The sequence below is a fragment of the Nerophis ophidion genome, linkage group LG23 (genome assembly GCF_033978795.1).
Source record: "Nerophis ophidion isolate RoL-2023_Sa linkage group LG23, RoL_Noph_v1.0, whole genome shotgun sequence".
In the NCBI taxonomy this organism is placed as follows: domain Eukaryota; kingdom Metazoa; phylum Chordata; class Actinopteri; order Syngnathiformes; family Syngnathidae; genus Nerophis; species Nerophis ophidion.
Window position 1 is genome coordinate 38,437,820 of NC_084633.1, and position 24,450 is coordinate 38,462,269.

Below are 24,450 nucleotides of genomic sequence, written 5' to 3' on the forward strand. Positions count from 1 at the left end.
TTGTATAGTTTTAAGTGTTTAAAAGCTATATTACAGAGAAGTGTGCTAAAGTGATATAGTTTTAAGTGTTTAAAAGCAATAATACTTGAAAATTGTGCTATAGTGATATAGTTTTAAATGTTTAAAAGCAATAATACTTGAAAAATGTGCTAAAGTGATATAATTTTAAGTGTTTAAAAGCTATATTACAGAGAAGTGTGCTAAAGTGGTATAGTTTTAAGTGTTTAAAAGCAATAATACTTGAAAAGTGTGCTATAGTGATATAGTTTTAAATGTTTAAAAGCAATAATACTTGAAAAGTGTGCTAAAGTGATATAATTTTAAGTGTTTAAAAGCTATATTACTAGAGAAGTGTGCTAAAGTTGTTTAGTTTTAAGTGTTTAAAAGCAATAATACTTGAAAAGTGTGCTATAGTGATATAGTTTTAAATGTTTAAAAGCAATAATACTTGAAAAGTGTGCTAAAGTGATATAGTTTTAAGTGTTTAAAAGCTATATTACCAGAGAAGTGTGCGAAACGAGTGCAGCAACACGCTGACGTCATCTGCGATCTGATTGGCCGAGCCACCTTCCCCATCTCCGTCCTCCGCTCCTATTGGTCGGCTGCTTTGTTTTGCCCTCCCACGCGGTGCAGACTCCCCTGTGGCGTGTCGTCGTCAACAAACTTCATGTTTGCGTCCACAAAAAGACTCAACACTTCGCTGAGCTGACGAGCCGCCAGTTTTGTTCACTTCATCTCGACCCATTTTGGGCAAGCAGCGAGCGGACTATTAGTGGGGGCTGCAGCGCGCCAAACTACACAGGCAGCGGAAGTCTTTATTGTGCGCACGCAGCTCCAGATCGTCCTTCTTCTCGTCCTCCTTCTCGTCTTTGTCGTCCTTTAGTCGGCGACGTTGACTAGTGAGCGTGTCGACTGCAGCGGCAGGCAGGCAGGTGAGTAATGGTGTAAAGTGCTGCAGCGGCAGGCAGGTGAGTGCTGCTGATGGCACTACCTGCTAGCCAACATGCTAACACCAGCTAGCTAGCTCACTACCGCAATGCTAGCGTCAATATATCGTCTTATTTGTCAGATATGTTACATATATATCATGTTTGTCAGATAATATCATTATTCATGGCGATTGGTTATAGTTGAGATAACTATTGGGAGTAAGATGAGAACGTGCCCGAACATAACTCTTGTCGAGGGCGGGGGGCGGGGGGCGGGGGGGGTTGCAAAAACAACAGGTAATTTTTTACTAAATTTGACATTAATGTACTTACAATCCTGAGATAATTATGTGTTCCAACATAATTCCTAATCCAAACGCGCAACATGTCTAAAAAGGCCTGTGATATTGAATAAATGTGAGTTTTACTATACTCCAGTTGTTCTTCTATGGTTTGCATATACAAAATTTAGGTTTTACTCAATATGACTGTACACTGTAACACTCAATATGACAGTTATTTAAACATAACTCCTACACCACACATGAAAAATGGCTAATAATGCCTGAAATAATGCATCTTTGGGAGTTTTACTCAAAACATATGCTTTTTTAAATCTTGCAAATGCAAAACGTATTTTTTTACTCAATATGACTATAATGTTCTTAGAATCCTGAGATAATGCGAAAAAGCAATAACTTCTAAACAACACATGCAAAATGGCTAATAAAATAAATGATAAATGGGTTGTACTTGTATAGCGCTTTTCTACCTTCAAGGTACTCAAAGCGCTTTGACACTACTTCCACATTTACCCATTCACACACCGATGGGGGGAGCTGCCATGCAAGGCGCTTACCAGCACCCATCAGGAGCAAGGGTGAAGTGTCTTGCTCAGGACACAACGGACGTGACGAGGTTGGTACTAGGTGGGATTTGAACCAGGGACCCTCGGGTTGTGCACGGCCACTCTGCCACTGCGCCACGCCGTCCAATAATAATGCCTGGAGATATGTATTCTCGTTAGTTGTAGTAGAAAAATGATCTTTTGTAAGGTTTGCAAAGACACAAGTTAGTTTTTTCATTCAATATAACAGTATAACTGTCATCCTAAATATGAAAGGTTTATAATCACAACCCCAAAACCAAACATGAAATTTCTCGAAAAAAAAACTGTAATATTGAATTTATGTGAGTTTTAGCGGAATTAGTTATTTTGGAAAGGTTCACAAATACAAAAAATAGTTTTTACTGGCCTCATATTGATCACACTCAAAATGACAATTTTGAAACATAACTCCAAAAGTACAAATGCAAAATGTCTAATAATGCCTGAAGAAATGTATCTTTGAGAGTTTTCCTGGAAAAAAAAACATTTGGTAAGGTTTGCGAAAACAAGTAATTTTTTTAAACTAAATTTGACAGTAATGTACTTAGAATCCTGAGATAATGCGAAAAAAGCAATAAAAATGTGTGCCAACATAATTCCTAATCCAAACGTGCAAAATGTCTAAAAATGCCTGTGATATTAAATAAATGTGAGTTTTACTATAATACAGTTGTTCTTCTATGGTTTGCATATACAAAATTTAGGTTTTACTCATGACTATAAACTGTAACACTTAATATGACAGTTATTTAAACATAACTCCTACATCACACATGCAAAATGGCTAATAATGCCTGGAGATATGTATTTTCCTTAGTTGTACTAGAAAAATGATCTTTTGTAAGGTTTGCAAAGACACTAATTAGTTTTTTTATTCAATAAAACAGTATAACTGTCATCCTAAATATGAAAGGTTTATAATCACAACCCCAAAACCAAACATGAAATTTCTCTAAAAAAAAAAACCCTGTAATATTGAATTTATGTGAGTTTTAGCAGAATTAGTTATTTTGGAAAGGTTCACAAATACAAAAAATAGGTTTTACTGGCCTCATATTGATCACACTCAAAATGACAATTTTGAAACATAACTCCAAAAGTACAAATGCAAAATGTCTAATAATGCTTGAAGAAATGTATCTTTGAGAGTTTTCCTGGAAATAAAACATTTGGTAAGGTTTGCAAAAACAAGTAATTTTTTTTAACTAAATTTGACAGTAATGTACTTAGAATCCTGAGATAATGCGAAAAAAGCAATAAAAATGTATGCCAACATAATTCCTAATCCAAACGTGCAAAATGTCTAAAAATGCCTGTGATATTAAATAAATGTGAGTTTTACTATAATACAGTTGTTCTTCTATGATTTGCATATACAAAATTTAGGTTTTACTCAATATGACTGTACACTGTAACACTTAATATGACAGTTATTTAAACATAACTCCTACACCACACATGAAAAATGGCTAATAATGCCTGAAATAATGCATCTTTGGGAGTTTTACTCGGAACACATGCTTTTTTAAAATTTTGCGAATGCAAAAAGTATTTTTTTACTCAATATGACTATAATGTTCTTAGAATCCTGAGATAATGCGAAAAAGCAATAAAAATATTTTCAAACATAACTTCTAAACAAGACATGCAAAATGGCTAATAATGCCTGGAGATATGTATTCTCGTTAGTTGTACTAGAAAAATGATCTTTTGTAAGGTTTGCAAAGACACAAATTTGTTTTTTTATTCAATGGGGAGGGGGTTATGTTTATGTTGTTGTCAGTGTGGTCCTATAAACACTAGCATGTTGTGTCCTATAAAGACTACTTGTTGTCAATGACATCAATGTTCTGGATAAATATTAAATAGAATAGAAAGTATTTTATTGAAAGTTTACACAGCTTCCACAACAACGATGATAATGGACTCTGACAGAAAACAAGCACCTAAATTCAACATCAACACGACTATGCTCCAAGGGACGACTAAAAAAGAAGACCAAAATTCAGGAATGCTTCCACCTACACTTATAGCAGTGGTTCTTAACCAGGGTTCCATCAAACCCTAGGGCAGTGGATCTCAACCTTTTTTTCAGGACCCTTATGAAAAATTCCAAAAAACGGATTTGCTTCAGAAACACAACACTGGTGCTGTAGCTGTAGGAGATGTCTCAGAACGTCATCAGGAGTCCCGACAGAACCCGAAAATGGCAGAAAATGCATATTTTTGAAAAACTTTTTCTCGCTAAAATGTCGTATGCAAAAATTCAAAAAAATTTAATTACTTCAGCAGCACAATACAGGTGCTGTAGCTGTAGGATATGTTTCAAAATGTCGTCAGGAGTCCCGACAGAACCCGAAAATGGCAGAAAATGCATATTTTTGGGGGAAAATATTCGCAAAAAAAAGGTATTAAAATTTTTAAAAACGGATTTGCTTCAGAAACACAATACAGGTGCTGTAGTTGTAGGAGATGTCTCAAAACGTCATCGGGAGTCCCGACAGAACCCGAAAATGGAAGAAAATGCATGTTTTTGGGGGAAAAAAATTTGCTAAAAAAAAGTTTAACAAATTGAAAAAACGGATTTGCTTTATTAGCACAATACTGGTGCTGTAGTTGTAGGAGATGTCTCAAAACGTCATCAGGAGTCCCGACAGAACCCGAAAATGGCAGAAAATGCATATTTTTAAAAAACTTTTTTTCGCTAAAATGTGGTAAGGGGGAGACCCTTATGCAAAAATTTAAAAAAATGTATTTACTTCAGCAGCACAATACAGGTGCTGCAGCTGTAGGATATGTTTCAAAATGTCGTCAGGAGTCCTGACAGAACCTGAAAATGGCAGAAAATGCATATTTTTGGGGAAAAATATTTGCTAAAAAAAGGTATTAAAATGTTTAAAAAACGAATTTGCTTCAGAAACACAATACAGGTGCTTTAGTTGTAGGAGATGTCTCAAAACGTCATCGGGAGTTCCGACAGAACCCGAAAATGGAAGAAAATGCATGTTTTTTGGGGAAAAAAATTTGCTAAAAAAAAGTTTTACAAATTGATAAAACGGATTTGCTTCATTAGCACAATACTGGTGCTGTAGTTGTAGGAGATGTCTCAAAACGTCTTCAGGAGTCCCGACAGAACCCGAAAATGGCAGAAAATGCATATTTTTGAAAAACTTTTTTTCGCTAAAATGTCGTATGCAAAAATTCCAAAAAACGGATTTGCTTCAGCAGCACAATACTGGTGCTGTAGTTGTAGGAGATGTCTCAAAACGTCTTCAGGAGTCCCGACAGAACCCGAAAATGCATATTTTTGAAAAACTTTTTTTCGCTAAAATGTCGTATGCAAAAATTCCAAAAAACGGATTTGCTACAGCAGCACAATACTGGTGCTGTAGCTGTAGGAGATGTCTCAAAACGTCTTCAGGAGTCCCGACAGAACCCGAAAATGGCAGAAAATGCATATTTTTGAAAAACTTTTTTTCGCTAAAATGTCGTATGCAAAAATTCCAAAAAACGGATTTGCTTCAGCAGCACAATACTGGTGCTGTAGTTGTAGGAGATGTCTCAAAACGTCATCAGGAGTCCCGACAGAACCCGAAAATGGCAGAAAATGCATATTTTTGAAAAACTTTTTTTCGCTAAAATGTCGTATGCAAAAATTCCAAAAAACGGATTTGCTTCAGCAGCACAATACTGGTGCTGTAGCTGTAGGAGATGTCTCAAAACGTCATCAGGAGTCCCGACAGACCCCGCAAATGGCAGAAAATGCATATTTTTGGGGGGAAAAATTCGCTAAAAAAAGGTATTAAAATAAAAAAAAAACGGATTTGCTTCATTAGCACAATACTGGAGCTGTAGTTGTAGGAGATGTCTCAAAACGTCTTCAGGAGTCCCGACAGAACCCGAAAATGGCAGAAAATGCATATTTTTGAAAAACTTTTTTTCGCTAAAATGTCGTATGCAAAAATTCAAAAAAATGTAATTACTTCAGAAGCACAATACAGGTGCTGTAGCTGTAGGATATGTTTCAAAATGTCGTCAGGAGTCCCGACAGAACCCGAAAATGGCAGAAAATGCATATTTTGGGGGGAAAATATTCGCAAAAAAAAGGTATTAAAATTTTTAAAAACGGATTTGCTTCAGAAACACAATACAGGTGCTGTAGTTGTAGGAGATGTCTCAAAACGTCATCGGGAGTTCCGACAGAACCCGAAAATGGAAGGAAATGCATGTTTTTTGGGGAAAAAAATTTGCTAAAAAAAAGTTTAACAAATTGAAAAAACGGATTTGCGTCATTAGCACAATACTGGTGCTGTAGTTGTAGGAGATGTCTCAAAACGTCATCAGGAGTCCCGACAGAACCCGAAAATGCATATTTTTGAAAAACTTTTTTTCGCTAAAATGTCGTATGCAAAAATTCCAAAAAACGGATTTGCTACAGCAGCACAATACTGGTGCTGTAGCTGTAGGAGATGTCTCAAAACGTCTTCAGGAGTCCCGACAGAACCCGAAAATGGCAGAAAATGCATATTTTTGAAAAAAAAATTTTCGCTAAAATGTCGTATGCAAAAATTCCAAAAAATGGATTTGCTTCAGCAGCACAATACTGGTGCTGTAGCTGTAGGAGATGTCTCAAAACGTCATCAGGAGTCCCGACAGACCCCGAAAATGGCAGAAAATGCATATTTTTGGGGGGAAAAATTCGCTAAAAAAGGTATTAAAATAAAAAAAAAACGGATTTGCTTCATTAGCACAATACTGGTGCTGTAGTTGTAGGAGATGTCTCAAAACGTCATCGGGAGTTCCGACAGAACCCGAAAATGGCAGAAAATGCATATTTTTGAAAAACTTTTTTTCGCTAAAATGTCGTATGCAAAAATTCCAAAAAATTGATTTGCTTCATTAGCACAATACTGGTGCTGTAGTTGTAGGAGATGTCTCAAAACGTCGTCGGGAGTCCCGACAGAACCCGAAAATGGTCTTTTTTTCTCCTATTACCACTCGCACCACTCTGCTAGCATCACAGGTAACGTTAGTCATGCTGCTACCTCTCTGCTCCGCGAGGGCGTAAACGTATGTGACGTATATAAAAAGGTGCGCTCGTTTTACGTCTCTGTCAGAAGGAGAGACAACAATGTAGTGTAATGCCTGCAGCTAAAAGCAACTGCGTGAGAACATATACTCCAATATCACCATATAGTCAATTCCTATATCGCACAGAGACAAACCCGCCATATATCCAGTATATTCCATATATCGCCCAGACCTAATTTAAACACTCGATGCCTTTCAAACAGGAAAAGTCACTTGTACATAAAACATATTGTAATACTATTTTTTAATGTACTACTAAGAACAACAGTCACTTAACCTATTGTTACTGTAACAATCTACAAGGTCAGGGTTTCCCATACATTCATTTATTTGTGGTGGCCCGCCACAAAAGAATTACGGCCGCAACAAATAAATAAAAACAATTAAAAATTAAAAAACATTTTTTTTCTTTTTTTTTTTCGGCTTTTGACTCGCTCGACCGCTCATAAAAGCAATGGGACTCTGTCTGTGACTGAAGCTTGTAGTTACATATTATATAAATATGTAAGTATTATATAAATATGTACATAAAGTGTTGTAATTATCAATCAATCAATGTTTATTTATATAGCCCCAAATCACAAATGTCTCAAAGGACTGCACAAATCATTACGACTACAACATCCTCGGAAGAACCCACAAAAGGGCAAGGAAAACTCACACCCAGGGGGCAGGGAGAATTCACATTCAGTGGGACGCCAGTGACAATGCTGACTATGAGAAACCTTGGAGAGGACCTCAGATGTGGGCAACCCCCCCCCTCTAGGGGACCGAAAGCAATGGATGTCGAGCGGGTCTAACATGATACTGTGAAAGTTCAATCCATAGTGGCTCCAAGACAGCAGTGAGAGTCCCGTCCACAGGAAACCATCTCAAGCGGATCAGCAGCGTAGAGATGTCCCCAACCGATACAGGCGAGCGGTCCATCCTGGGTCTCGACTCTGGACAGTCAGTACTTCATCCATGGTCATCGGACCGGACCCCCTCCACAAGGGAGGGGGGGACATAGGAGAAAGAAAAGAAGCGGCAGATCAACTGGTCTAAAAAGGAGGTCTATTTAAAGGCTAGAGTATACAGATGAGTTTTAAGATGAGACTTAAATGCTTCTACTGCTTCTAATTATACCCCCCCCCCCCCCCCCCCACACACACACACACACACCGTCGGCAGCTTTTCCACATGTTCAATACCACATTAAGATGTTATTTTAACGTTGTTGACTGATGTTAGATTCACTCAGACTAGTGTTTTTCCGGTATCGATATTTTGGTACCGGTACCAAAATGTATTTCCATACTTTTCAAAATAAAGGGAACCATAAAAAAAATGTCATTATTCTAACATAAAATGATGTGATACATTAAACATGTTTCTTACTGCATTTAGATAACAATTGAGTCCTTAAATAAAATGTTGAACATACTAGGCAACTTGTCTTTTAGTAGTAAGTAAACAAACAAATAAGTCTGCTGGCATATGCAGTAACATATTTTGCCACCTATTATTTTGTCAATGGAATAATAATATTTGTTCAATTACTGTTAATTAAGCCTCGGCTTATATTCAGTAAGTCAATTAACCAAACAACACATTAAATTTAACCGCCATGTCCATGCGTTATTACGTTACTCTTTTGTATTTGTATTTGTACTGCATGCACATAAACGCTAATAACCATAACCACCATAAAACTCCCGACAGTTAGTATGTACAAACCCCGTTTCCATTTGAGTTGGAAAATTGTGTTAGATGCAAATAAAAACAGAAAAAAATGATATGCAAATCCTTTTCAACCCATATTCAGTTGAATGCACTACAAAAACAACATATTTGATGTTCAAACTCATAAACTTTATTTTTTTTTTGCAAATAATGATTAACTCAGAATTTCATGGCTGCAACATGTGCCAAAGTAGTTGGGAAAGGGCATGTTCACCACTGTGTTACATCACCTTTTCTTTTAACAACACTCAATAAACGTTTGGGAACTGAGGAAACTAATTGTTGAAGCTTTGAAAGTGAAATTCTTTCCCATTCTTGTTTTATGTAGAGCTTCAATCCTTCAACAGTCCGGGGTCTCCGCTGTCGTATTTTACGCTTTATAATGCGCAACACATTTTCGATTGGAGACAGGTCTGGACTGCAGGCGGGCCAGGAAAGTACCCGCACTCTATTTTTTAAGAAGCCACGCTGTTGTAAGACGTGCTGAATGTGGCTTGGCGTTTTCTTGTTGAAATAAGCAGGGGCGTCCATGAAAAAGACTGCACTTAGATGGCAGCATATGTTGTTCCAAAACCTGTATGGACCTTTCAGCATTAATGGTGCCTTCACAGATGCGTAAGTTACCCATGCCTTGGGCACTAATGCACCCCCATACCATCACACATGCTGGCTTTTCAACTTTGCGTCGATAACAGTCTGGATGGTTCGCTTCCCCTTTGGTCCGGATGACACGATGTGGAATATTTCCAAAAACAATTTGAAATGTGGACTCTTCAGAACACTTCTCCACTTTGCATCAATCCATCTTAGATTATCTCGGGCCCAGAGAAGCCATCGGCGTTTCTGGATGTTGTTGATAAATGGCTTTCACTTTGCAAAGTAGAGCTTTAACTTACACTTACAGATGTAGCGACAAACTGTATTTAGTGATAGTGGTTTTCTGAAGTGTTCCTGAGCCCATGTGGTGATATCCTTTAGAGATTGATGTGGGTTTTTGATACAGTGCCGTCTGAGGGATGGAAGGTCACGGTCATTCAATGTTGATCTCTGGCCATGCCGCTTACGTGGAGTGATTTATCTAGATTCTCTGAACCTTTTGATGATATTATGGAGCATGGATGTTGAAATCCCTAAATTTCTTGCAATTGCACTTTAAGAAATGTTGTTCTTAAACTGTTTGACTATTTGCTCACGCAGTTGTGGACAAAGGGGTGTACCTCGCCCCATCTTTTCTTGTGAAAGACTGAGCATTTTTTTGGGAAGCTGTTTTTATAGCCAATCATGGCACCCACCTGTTCCCAATTAGCCTGCACACCTGTGGGATGTTCCAAATAAGTGTTTGATGAGCATTCCTCAACTTTGTCAGTATTTATTGCCACCTTTCCCAACTTCTTTGTCACGTGTTGCTGGCATCAAATTCTAAAGTTAATGATTATTTGCAAAAAAAAAATAAAGTTTATGAGTTTGAACATCAAATATGTTGTCTTTGTAGCATATTCAACTGAATATGGGTTGAAAAGGATTTGCAAATCATTGTATTCTGTTTATATTTACATCTAACACAATTTCCCAACTCATATGGAAACGGGGTTTGTCGTACAGAGTTACTTGTATGTGTGTAGCGTAGAAGTAGTACATAGTGTGAGTGGGTAAGAAAGTAGTACTAGTACAGAGTAACTAGTATGTATGTGTGTAGTGTAGAAGTAGTACATAGTGTGAGTGGGTAAGAAAGTAGTACTAGTACAGAGTAACTAGTATGTATGTGTGTAGTGTAGAAGTAGTACATAGTGTGAGTGGGTAAGAAAGTAGTACTAGTACAGAGTAACTAGTATGTATGTGTGTAGATAGTGTGAGTGGGTAAGAAAGTAGTACTAGTACAGAGTAACTGGTATGTATGTGTGTAGATAGTGTGAGGGGGTGAGAAAGTAGTACTAGTACAGAGTAACTAGTATGTTTGTGTGTAGATAGTGTGAGTGGGTGAGAAAGTAGTACTAGTACAGAGTAACTGGTATGTATGTGTGTAGATAGTGTGAGTGGGTGAGAAAGTAGTACTAGTACAGAGTAACTAGTATGTTTGTGTGTAGATAGTGTGAGTGGGTAAGAAAGTAGTACTAGTACAGAGTAACTGGTATGTATGTGTGTAGATAGTGTGAGTGGGTGAGAAAGTAGTACTAGTACAGAGTAACTAGTATGTTTGTGTGTAGATAGTGTGAGTGGGTGAGAAAGTAGTACTAGTACAGAGTAACTAGTATGTTTGTGTGTAGATAGTGTGAGTGGGTAAGAAAGTAGTACTAGTACAGAGTAACTAGTATGTATGTGTGTAGATAGTGGGAGTGGGTAAGAAAGTAGTACTAGTACAGAGTAACTAGTATGTATGTGTGTAGATAGTGGGAGTGGGTAAGAAAGTAGCACTAGTACAGAGTAACTAGTATGTTTGTGTGTGTGTGTAGATAGTGGGAGTGGGTAAGAAAGTAGTACTAGTACAGAGTAACTAGTATGTTTGTGTGTAGATAGTGGGAGTGGGTAAGAAAGTAGTACTAGTACAGAGTAACTAGTATGTATGTGTGTAGATAGTGGGAGTGGGTAAGAAAGTAGCACTAGTACAGAGTAACTAGTATGTTTGTGTGTGTGTGTAGATAGTGGGAGTGGGTAAGAAAGTAGTACTAGTACAGAGTAACTAGTATGTTTGTGTGTAGATAGTGGGAGTGGGTAAGAAAGTAGCACTAGTACAGAGTAACTAGTATGTTTGTGTGTGTGTGTAGATAGTGGGAGTGGGTAAGAAAGTAGTACTAGTACAGAGTAACTAGTATGTTTGTGTGTAGATAGTGGGAGTGGGTAAGAAAGTAGTACTAGTACAGAGTAACTAGTATGTATGTGTGTAGATAGTGGGAGTGGGTAAGAAAGTAGCACTAGTACAGAGTAACTAGTATGTTTGTGTGTGTGTGTAGATAGTGGGAGTGGGTAAGAAAGTAGTACTAGTACAGAGTAACTAGTATGTATGTGTGTAGATAGTGGGAGTGGGTAAGAAAGTAGTACTAGTACAGAGTAACTAGTATGTATGTGTGTAGATAGTGGGAGTGGGTAAGAAAGTAGCACTAGTACAGAGTAACTAGTATGTTTGTGTGTGTGTGTAGATAGTGGGAGTGGGTAAGAAAGTAGTACTAGTACAGAGTAACTAGTATGTGTGTGTGTAGATAGTGTGAGTGGGTAAGAAAGTAGTACTAGTACAGAGTAACTAGTATGTATGTGTGTGTGTGTAGATAGTGTGAGTGGGTATAAAAGTAGTACTAGTACAGAGTAACTAGTATGTATGTGTGTAGATAGTGTGAGTGGGTAAGAAAGTAGTACTAGTACAGAGTAACTAGTATGTATGTGTGTAGATAGTGTGAGTGGGTAAGAAAGTAGTACTAGTACAGAGCAACTAGTATGTATGTGTGTAGATAGTGTGAGTGGGTAAGAAAGTAGTACTAGTACAGAGTAACTAGTATGTATATATGTGTGTAGTGTAGAAGTAGTACATAGTGTGAGTGGGTATAAAAGTAGTACTAGTACAGAGTAACTAGTATGTATGTGTGTAGAGTAGAAGTAGTAGATAGTGTGAGTGGGTAAGAAAGTAGTACTAGTACAGAGTAACTAGTATGTTTGTGTGTAGATAATGTGAGTGGGTAAGAAAGTAGTACTAGTACAGAGTAACTAGTATGTATGTGTGTGTGTAGTGTAGAAGTAGTACATAGTGTGAGTGGGTATAAAAGTAGTACTAGTACAGAGTAACTAGTATGTATGTGTGTAGAGTAGAAGTAGTAGATAGTGTGAGTGGGTAAGAAAGTAGTACTAGTACAGAGTAACTAGTATGTATGTGTGTAGAGTAGAAGTAGTACATAGTGTGAGTGGGTAAGAAAGTAGTACTAGTACAGAGTAACTAGTATGTTTGTGTGTAGATAGTGTGAGTGGGTAAGAAAGTAGTACTAGTACAGAGTAACTAGTATGTATGTGTGTAGATAGTGTGAGTGGGTAAGAAAGTAGTACTAGTACAGAGTAACTAGTATGTTTGTGTGTAGATAGTGTGAGTGGGTAAGAAAGTAGTACTAGTACAGAGTAACTAGTATGTATGTGTGTAGATAGTGTGAGTGGGTAAGAAAGTAGTACTAGTACAGAGTAACTAGTATGTATGTGTGTAGTGTAGATAGTGTGAGTGGGTAAGAAAGTAGTACTAGTACAGAGTAACTAGTATGTATGTGTGTAGTGTAGATAGTGTGAGTGGGTAAGAAAGCGTGTGGTATGTTTAACTTCTCTCTCTCTCTCTCTGTGTCTCTCTCTCTCCTCAGCGATGGTGAAGCTGAGCAAGGCCAAGACCTTCCAGGCCTACCTGGACTCCTGCCACCGGCGCTACAGTTGCGTGCACTGCCGCGCACACCTGGCCAACCATGATGACCTCATCTCCAAGGTCAGCTGACAGGGTGGAGGAGCTTCCTCCTCTTGACTTGTTGACATCTTTCTAGAAGCTCTGAGCTTTATTAATCCTCCTCAAGACCTGGGCTCTGTCCCCCCTCCTTATTTCATCAGCGGCAAGATGAAGTCATCAGCTAGGTCTAGCTTTAGGTTTATTTGCACAACTACACACACACACACACACACACACACACACACACACACACTGGGGACTGACTGACTGCTGCCAACACAATCACCACACTCCATCTTGCATCTTGCATCTTGCATCATCCCAAGGCAAGGCAAAGGTCCCCTTACTCAAAATACTTGGAACTCATACCAGAAGAGGTTCCACTTTGAAATGCTCTTTCATAGACTAGAACCAGACTTTGATAGACTAGAACCAGACTTTGATGGACTAGAACAAGACTTTGATGGACTAGAACAAGACTTTAATAGACTACAACAAGACTTTAATAGACTACAACAAGACTTTGATGGACTACAACAAGACTTTAATAGACTACTACAAGACTTTGATGGACTAGAACAAGACTTGACTTTAATAGACTACAACAATACTTTAATAGACTACAACAAGACTTTAATAGACTACAACAAGACTTTAATAGACTACAACAAGACTTTGATGGACTAGAACAAGACTTGACTTTAAAAGACTACAACAATACTTTAATAGACTACAACAAGACTTTGATGGACTAGAACAAGGCTTTGATGGACTAGAGCAAGACTTTAATAGACTAGAACAAGACTTTAATAGACTACAACAAGACTTTAATAGACTACAACAAGACTTTAATAGACTACAACAAGACTTTGATGGACTAGAACAAGACTTGACTTTAATAGACTACAACAAGACTTTAATAGACTACAACAAGACTTTAATATCAATCAATCAATCAATCAATGTTTATTTATATAGCCCCAAATCACAAATGTCTCAAAGGACTGCACAAATCATTACGACTACAACATCCTCGGAAGAACCCACAAAAGGGCAAGGAAAACTCACACCCAGTGGGCAGGGAGAATTCACATTCAGTGGGACGCCAGCGACAATGCTGACTATGAGAAACCTTGGAGAGGACCTCAGATGTGGGCAACCCCCCCCCTCTAGGGGACCGAAAGCAATGGATGTCGAGCGGGTCTAACATGATACTGTGAAAGTTCAATCCATAGTGGCTCCAAGACAGCAGTGAGAGTCCCGTCCACAGGAAACCATCTCAAGCGGATCAGCAGCGTAGAGATGTCCCCAACCGATACAGGCGAGCGGTCCATCCTGGGTCCCGACGAGCGGTCCATCCTGGGTCTCGACTCTGGACAGTCAGTACTTCATCCATGGTCATCGGACCGGACCCCCTCCACAAGGGAGGGGGGGACATAGGAGAAAGAAAAGAAAAGAAGCGGCAGATCAACTGGTCTAAAAAGGAGGTCTATTTAAAGGCTAGAGTATACAGATGAGTTTTAAGATGAGACTACAACAAGACTTTGATAGACTACAACAAGACTTTGATGGACTAGAACAAGTCTTTGATGGACTAGAACAAGACTTTGATGAACTACAACAAGACTTTGATGGACTAGAACAAGACTTTGATGGACTAGAACAAGACTTTAATAGACTACAACAAGACTTTAATAGACTACAACAAGACTTTAATAGACTACAACAAGACTTTGATGGACTAGAACAAGACTTGACTTTAATAGACTACAACAAGACTTTAATAGACTACAACAAGACTTTAATAGACTACAACAAGACTTTAATAGACTACAACAAGACTTTGATAGACTACAACAAGACTTTGATGGACTAGAACAAGACTTTGATGGACTAGAACAAGACTTTGATGGACTAGAACAAGACTTTGATGGACTACAATAAGACTTTGATGGACTAGAACAAGACTTTGATAGACTACAACAAGACTTGATAGACTAGGACAAGACTTTGATAGACTAGAACAAGACTTTAATAGACTACAACAAGACTTTAATGGACTACAACAAGACTTTGATGGACTAGAACAAGACTTTAATAGACTAGAACAAGACTTTGATGGACTAGAACAAGACTTTGATGGACTAGAACAAGACTTTGATGGACTAGAACAAGACTTTAATTGACTACAACAAGACTTTGATGGACTAGGACAAGACTTTGACTACAACAAGACTGATGGACTAGAACAAGACTTTAATAGACTACAACAAGACTTTGATGGACTAGGACAAGACTTTAATAGACTACAACAAGACTGATGGACTAGAACAAGACTTTAATGGACTAGAACAAGACTTTGATGGACTAGTACAAGACTTTAATAGACTACAACAAGACTAATAGACTACAACAAGACTTTGATGGACTAGAACAAGACTTTAATAGACTACAACAAGACTTTAATAGCCTACAACAAGACTTTGATGGACTAGAACAAGACTTTGATGGACTAGAACAAGACTTTGATGGACTAGAACAAGACTTTGATGGACTAGAACAAGCCTTTGATAAACTAGGACAATACTTTGATGGACTAGAACAAGACTTTGATGGACAAGAACAAGACTTTGATAGACTAGAACAAGACTTTGATAGACTACAACAAGACTTGATGGACTAGGACAAGACTTAGATAGACTAGAACAAGACTTAGATAGACTAGAACAAGACTTTAATAGACTACAACAAGACTTTAATAGACTACAACAAGACTTTAATAGACTACAACAAGACTTTAATAGACTACAACAAGACTTTAATAGACTACAACAAGACTTTGATACACTACAACAAGACTTTGATAGACTACAACAAGACTTTGATAGACTAGAACAATACTTTGATGGACTAGGACAAGACTTTGATAAACTAGAACAAGACTTTGATGGACTAGTACAAGACTTTGATAGACTAGGAAAAGACTTTGATAGACTAGGACAAGACTTTGATGGACTAGAACAAGACTTTGATAGACTACAACAAGACTTTAATAGACTACAACAGGACTTTAATAGATTAGAACAAGACTTTGATGGATTAGAACAAGACTTTGATGGACTAGAACAAGACTTTGATAGACTACAACAAGACTTGATAGACTACAACAAGACTTTGATAGACTACGACAAGACTTGATAGACTAGGACAAGACTTTAATAGACTACAACAAGACTTTAATAGACTACAACAAGACTTTAATAGACTAGAACAAGACTTTGATAGACTACAACAAGACTTTGATAGACTACAACAAGACTTGATAGACTACAACAAGACTTTGATAGACTACGACAAGACTTGATAGACTAGGACAAGACTTTAATAGACTACAACAAGACTTTAATAGACTACAACAAGACTTTAATAGACTAGAACAAGACTTTGATAGACTACAACAAGACTTTAATAGACTACAACAAGACTTTGATGGACTAGAAAAAGACTTGATAGACTAGGACAAGACTTTGATCGACTAGAACAAGACTTGTGCTTCACACTTCTGCAAAAACCAGCTGGTCATTAAGTTCAATGATGGACTCTGATATCATTTATGTGTACATAAGTATCATACATAAAGTGTTGTAAGGATATAATGTTACTAAACATAAACATTGATAGACATTCTAATATTTATTCTAATATTTATGCGTGGCGCAGTGGAAGAGTGGCCGTGCGCAATCCGAGAGTCCCTGGTTCAATTCCCACCTGGTACCAACCTCGTCACGTCCGTTGTGTCCTGAGCAAGACACTTCACCCTTGCTCCTGATGGGTGCTGGTTAGGGCCTTGCATGGCAGCTCCCTCCATCAGTGTGTGAATGTGTGTGTGAATGGGTGAATGTGGAAGTAGTGTCAAAGCGCTTTGAGTACCTTGAAGGTAGAAAAGCGCTATACAAGTACAACACATTTACATTTACATACATAATTCATTGTAAGGATCCAATGTTAATAAACATGAACATAAATAAACATAATATTATGTGTAAATAAGTATCATCATACATCAAGTGTTGTAAACATGAACATTAATAAAGATTCTATTATGTGTAAATAAGTATCCTCATACATAAGGTGTTGTGAGGATCTAATGTTAATAAATATGAACAATAATAAACATATTTATGTGTGAATAGGTATCATACATAAGGTGTTGTTAGGATCTAATGTCAATAAACATGAACATAAATAGACATTCTAATATTTATGTGTAAATAAGTACCATCATACATAAAGTGTTGAGGATCTAATGTTAATCAACATGAATATTAATAAACATTGTATTAGTTATGTGTAAATAAGTATCATCATACATAAAGTGTTGAAGATCTAATGTTGATAAACATGAACATTAATAAACATTCTATTAGTTATGTGTAAATAAGTATCATACATAAAGTGTTGAGGATCTAATGTTAATAAACATGAATATTAATAAACATTCTATTAGTTATGTGTAAATAAGTATCATACATAATTAATTGTAAGGATCCAATGTTAATAAACATGAACATAAATAAACATTATAATATATGTGTAAATAAGTATCATCATACATCAAGTGTTGTAAACATGAACATTAATAAACGTTCTATTATGTGTAAATAAGTATCCTCATACATAAGGTGTTGTTAGGATGTAATGTTAATAAAAATGAACATTAATAGACATTCTAATATTTATGTGTAAATAAGTACCATCATACATAAAGTGTTGAGGATCTAATGTTAATAAACATAAACATTCTATTAGTTATGTGTAAATAAGTATCATCATACATAGTGTTGAGGATCTAATGTTAATAAACATGAACATTAATAAACATTCTATTAGTTATGTGTAAATAAGTATCATCATACATAGTGTTGAGGATCTAATGTTAATAAAGATGAACATTAATAAACATTCTATTAGTTATGTGTGGATAAGTATCATCATACATAAAGTGTTGTAAACATGAACATTAATAAACATTCTATTGTGTGTAAATAAGTATCCTCATACATAAGGTGTTGGGAGGATCTAAAGTTAATAAACATGAACATTAATAAACATATTTATGTGTAAATAGGTTTCATACATAAGGTGTTATTAGGATCTAATGTTAATAAACATGAACATTTATAAACATTCTATTAGTTATGTGTAAATAAGTATCATACATAAAGTGTTGAGGATCTAATGTTAATAAACATAAACATTCTATTAGTTATGTGTAAATAAGTATCATCATACATAAAGTGTTGAGGATCTAATGTTAATAAACATGAATATTAATAAACAATTGTATTAGTTATGTGTAAATAGTTAACTAGCTGCTCAAGAGTATAATGAATCAAGAATGGGGTAAATAGTAAGATGAGAGAAGGGGTAAATCCCAAGAGTTGTGTGTACTACAGTATAGAAGCAGGATTACACACATACAGTACAATTATCATACTAAGTTAAGTTCCATGGGGTTGGCGTATCGGCAGAGAAAGAACCGATTACCGTATTTCCTGGACTATAGAGCGCAGCGGTGTACGAACCACACCCACTACATTTTAGAAGAAAATCATTTTTTTCCATATATTAGCCGCATATATAAATTCACAGGGTGGGCGTGGCTTCCCGTGGATTGTATATATAAAGATATATACGTTGTGAAATGGCTTATTTGCACAGTAGCATTTATTCCCCTTCATTGTTTACGAACAGTGTGTGTAACATGGCAGTAAAAGGGCTGATCCAACAAAACAGACGTCACGAGCTGCGCAAGCTAGCTCTAAAATCAGCTAAACAGACGGAATAACTCCATGGTGATATTTTGGTGAATTTACTGAGGAATTTGTTTAACTGAAACAACATAAAAAGAATGTTGTTGTAAGTTAATAATACTAACACAGACACTGTTAAACCTGTGTTATCTAACGATGCTAGCTTGATTGCATTGCGATAGCAGGTGCAAATATGCATGAAAACACTCCTACACACAACACACATGGGACGCTTTAGTAAGTAAGAATAGTTTTAGTTATATTGTAAAACTTCCAAACGTTGCTTGGAGTGATGATTGAAGAATCCATGCGAGTATAAGCGCTATGGACATTTCTACTTCCGGTCGAAGGCATTAAAACATTTTCAACCCACAACAACTGCCACAGCATTCACATTTTTATAATGTTGTATTTGTTTTTCTAGTTTTATTTATACTTTATGTATCCAGATATAGATTAAGATATTTTTTCTTGCTTATTAGTTGTTGTTTATTTTTTCTGTATAATAGTACTATATAGTACTGTATAGCAAACTAACAAAACATGCATATTCTTTCTATTTAATAACAAGTCTAAACAACAACAGCAAGCTGAACCACCCTGTTGTATGCGCTGCTCTGCCAACACGGGCGCACACACAGAGGTCCCTTTGGTGCCCTCACAAACAATTAGAAATCACCAAAATCCTTCACTTTAACAACCGTATTGTTACAATAGTAAACATTTTAGAAAGTAAAATCCACTTCCATTAACATGGGCAAAGAGCCCATGTTAATGGAATTGACAGAAGTGGAGAAGGGGAGGGTGTGTGTGTGTGTGTGTGCGTATGTGTGTGTTGTGGCAATGCTTACTTAATGGGGACGTTGCTCTGTTTACATAGTCACCTTTAGGAGATTGCTGGCGGTATGGGGACAAAAAACAGGTCCCCTAAAGGGAAACCTTTTTAATATAGGGGTTTGTAAATGGAGGTCACGCTGTAATAGAGTGGTTTGTAAATGGAGGTCACGCTGTAATAGAGGGGTTTGTAAATGGAGGTCACGCTGTAATAGAGGGGTTTGTAAATGGAGGTCACGCTGTAATAGAGGGGTTTGTAAATGGAGGTCACGCTGTAATAGAGTGGTTTGTAAATGGAGGTCACGTTGTAATAGAGGGGTTTGTAAATGGAGGTCACGCTGTAATAGAGGGGTTTGTAAAAGGAGGTCACGCTGTAATAGAGGGGTTTGTAAATGGAGGTCACGCTGTAATGGAGGGGTTTGTAAATGGAGGTCACGCTGTAATAGAGGGATTTGTAAATGGAGGTCACGCTGTAATAGAGGGGTTTGTAAATGGAGGTCACGCTGTAATAGAGGAGTTTGTAAATGGAGGTCACGCTGTAATAGAAGGGTCTGTAAATGGAGGTCACGCTGTAATAGAGGGGTTTGTAAATGGAGGTCACGCTGTAATAGAGGGGTTTGTAAATGGAGGTCACGCTGTAATAGAGGGGTTTGTAAATGGAGGTCACGCTGTAATAGAGGGGTTTGTAAATGGAGGTCACGCTGTAATAGAGGGGTTTGTAAATGGAGGTCACGCTGTAATAGAGTGGTTTGTAAATGGAGGTCACGCTGTAATAGAGGGGTTTGTAAATGGAGGTCACGCTGTAATAGAGTGGTTTGTAAATGGAGGTCACGCTGTAATAGAGTGGTTTGTAAATGAAGGTCACGCTGTAATAGAGGGGTTTGTAAATGGAGGTCACGCTGTAATAGAGGGGTTTGAAAATGGAGGTCACGCTGTAATAGAGGGGTTTGTAAATGGAGGTCACGCTGTAATAGAGGGGTTTGTAAATGGAGGTCACGCTGTTATAGAGGGGTTTGTAAATGGAGGTCACGCTGTAATAGGGGGGTTTGTAAATGGAGGTCACGCTGTAATAAAAGGGTTTGTAAATGGAGGTCACGCTGTTATAGAGGGGTTTGAAAATGGAGGTCACGCTGTAATAGAGGGGTTTGAAAATGGAGGTCACGCTGTAATAGAGGGGTTTGTAAATGGAGGTCACGCTGTATTAGAGGGGTTTGTAAATAGAGGTCACGCTGTAATAGAGGGGTTTGTAAATAGAGGTCACGCTGTAATAGAGGGGTTTGTAAATGGAGGTCATGCTGTAATAGAGGGGTTTGTAAATGAAGGTCACGCTGTAATAGAGGGGTTTGTAAATGGAGGTCACGCTGTAATAGAGGGGTTTGTAAATGGAGGTCACGCTGTAATAGAGGGGTTTGTAAATGGAGGTCACGCTGTAATAGAGGGGTTTGTAAATGGAGGTCACGCTGTAATAGAGGGGTTTGTAAATGGAGGTCACGCTGTAATAGAGGGGTTTGTAAATGGAGGTCACGCTGTAATAGAGGGGTTTGTAAATGGAGGTCACGCTGTAATAGAGGGGGTTGTAAATGGAGGTCACGCTGTAATAGAGGGGTTTGTAAATGGAGGTCACGCTGTAATAGAGGGGTTTGTAAATGGAGGTCACGCTGTAATAGAGGGGTTTGTAAATGGAGGTCACGCTGTAATAGAGGGGTTTGTAAATGGAGGTCACGCTGTAATAGAGGGGTTTGTAAATGAAGGCCACGCTGTAATAGAGGGGTTTGTAAATGGAGGTCACGCTGTAATAGAGGGGTTTTTAAATGGAGGTCACGCTGTAATAGAGGGGGTTGTAAATGGAGGTCACGCTGTAATAGAGGGGTTTGTAAATGGAGGTCACGCTGTAATAGAGGGGTTTGTAAATGGAGGTCACGCTGTAATAGAGGGGTTTGTAAATGGAAGCAGTGCAATAACTAGCATGTTGCGTTTGTTTCCTCCCACAGTCTTTCCAAGGAAGTCAAGGCCGGGCGTACCTCTTCAACTCTGTGTGAGTCATTTCTATTTCTTCTTCTTCTTCAAACTAATCATCTTGTTTACACAAGTCATCTGACTACACCCTGTGTTCATCCAGAATATTATTATGGAATAAGTCCAGGGGTTGTTTGCACCATTTCCCACTGAGCAAATATACACAAACTACAAAAGCAGTGAAGTTGTCAGGTTGTGTAAAAGGTAAATAAAAAGAGAATACAACAAATCCTTTTCAACTTATATTCAATTGAATAGCGCTACTGCATCAAAAAGCGACATCAGTGTGTAAAGAATATCACCACATGGGCTCAGGAACATCTTAGAAAACCACTGTCAGTAACTACAATTGGTCGCTACATCTGTAAGTGCAAGTTAAAACTCTACTATGCAAAGCCAAAGCCTTTTATCAACAACACCCGGAAACACTTCACTGGACCCGAGATCATCTAAGATGGACTGATGCAAAGTGGAAAAGTGTTCTGTGGTCTGACGAGTCCACATTTCAAGTTGGTTTTGGAAACTGTGGATATTGTGTCCTCCGGACCAAATAGCAAGAGAACTATCCGGACTGTTCTAAGGTTAAAGTTGAAAAGCCAGCATGTGTGATGGTATGGGGGTGTATTAGTTCCCAAGGCATGGGTAACTTACACATCTGTGAAGGCACCATTAATGCTGAAAGGTACATACAGCTTTTGGAGCAACATATGTTGCCATCCAAGCAACGTTATCATGGACGCCCCTGCTTATTACAGCAAGACAATGCCAAGCCAGGTGTTACAACAGCGTGGCTTCATAGTAAAAGAGTGAAGTGAAGTGAATTATATTTATATAGCGCTTTTTCTCTAGTGACTTAAAGCGCTTCACATAGTGAAACCCAATATATATATTTTATTTTATTTTACTTTTTAAAGCAGTGTGGGTGGCACTGGGAGCAGGTAGGTAAAGTGTTTTGCCCAAGGACACAACGGCAGTGACTATGATGGTGGAAGCAGGGATCTAACCTGCAACCCTCAAGTTGCTGGCATACTGTCTACATGCGCCTTTGTTTGTCAAAAGGTGCATGTAGACAGTATAACATTGATCTGACGTGTATTAAAGAACAATAATGATGTCACTCACATGGCATAATGCATCATTATATTAACCACACGCTGGCAAACAATGGTGCAATCACAGGGTGGGCGTGGCTCCCTGGATTGTGCAATCACAGGGAGGGCGTGGCTACCCGGATTGTGCAATCACAGGGAGGGCGTGGCTACTCGGATTGTGCAATCACAGGGAGGGCGTGGCTACTCGGATTGTGCAATCACAGGGAGGGCGTGGCTACCCGGATTGTGCAATCACAGGGAGGGCGTGGCTACTCGGATTGTGCAATCACAGGGAGGGCGTGGCTACCCGGATTGTGCAATCACAGGGAGGGCGTGGCTACCCGGATTGTCCAATCACAGGGAGGGCGTGGCTACCTGGATTGGGCAATCACAGGGAGGGCGTGGCTACCCGGATTGGGCAATCACAGGGAGGGCGTGGCTACCCGGATTGGGCAATCACAGGGAGGGCGTGGCTACCCGGATTGTGCAATCACAGGGAGGGCGTGGCTACCCGGATTGTCCAATCACAGGGAGGGCGTGGCTACCCGGATTGGGCAATCACAGGGAGGGCGTGGCTACCCGGATTGGGCAATCACCGGGAGGGCGTGGCTACCCGGATTAGGCAATCACAGGGAGGGCGTGGCTACCCGGATTGGGCAGTCACAGGGAGGGCGTGGCTACCCGGATTGGGAAATCACAGGGAGGGCGTGGCTACCCGGATTGTGCAATCACAGGGAGGGCGTGGCTACCCGGATTGGGCAATCACAGGGAGGGCGTGGCTACCCGGATTGTGCAATCACAGGGAGGGCGTGGCTACCCGGATTGTGCAATCACAGGGAGGGCGTGGCTACCCGGATTGTGCAATCACAGGGAGGGCGTGGCTACCCGGATTGTGCAATCACAGGGAGGGCGTGGCTACCCGGATTGTGCAATCACAGGGAGGGCGTGGCTACCCGGATTGTGCAATCACAGGGAGGGCGTGGCTACCCGGATTGTGCAATCACAGGGAGGGCGTGGCTACCCGGATTGTGCAATCACAGGGTGGGCGTGGCTCCCCGGATTAATAATAGTTTCATCATCATGTCTTTGACTGAACTGCTGTGGCTGACACAGGAAGTTGTAGCAATGCGTGCATGATAGTGATGATAGTGATGATGATGGTGATGATGTTGATAATGCTTCAGGGTGAACATCGGCTGTGGTCCTGCAGAGGAGAGACTGCTGCTCACAGGTCTTCATGCAGTGTCTGATATCTACTGTGAGAACTGTCACACCACCCTGGGATGGAAATATGTAGGTACCAAATACAGTATATATGTAGCCTGGGATGGAAATATGTAGGTTAGCATGTTAGTCATATGTAAGTACATTTTATTACTCAACCTTCAGTAGAACTAGTCATATGCTGCACTGCCCACAATACACAGCACCGCCCACAATTCACAGCACCGCCCACTTTACGCTGCACCACCCACAGTTTGTCATGTTCATTGATGTGGACAGGTATCAAACACTGATATCATGATGTCTTCCGTATCGCCCAGCCCTGGTCTTAGTTCTTAATTTGCTATCTCAGAGCATTTATTGGACTGATGTTGGTCTTGGAAGACATTTGGCCTGGATGTATGAGAACATTTATATATATATTAGGGGTGGGCAAATG

At 38.8% G+C, this 24,450-nt stretch overlaps 1 protein-coding gene across 1 annotated transcript in view; it reads left to right on the forward strand.

Annotated features, from left to right (window-relative positions):
- The first annotated feature begins 599 nt into the window (after window positions 1-599).
- ypel3 (yippee-like 3) overlaps window positions 600-24,450 on the forward strand; it is a 25,990-nt gene continuing 2,139 nt past the window's right edge. The window contains exons 1-4 of the mRNA XM_061884456.1: window positions 600-932; window positions 12,957-13,075; window positions 21,672-21,715; window positions 23,972-24,080. Coding sequence (XP_061740440.1) covers window positions 12,959-13,075; window positions 21,672-21,715; window positions 23,972-24,080 — 270 coding nt within the window. The 5' untranslated portion in view covers window positions 600-932; window positions 12,957-12,958. The remainder of the gene's footprint in view (window positions 933-12,956; window positions 13,076-21,671; window positions 21,716-23,971; window positions 24,081-24,450) is intronic.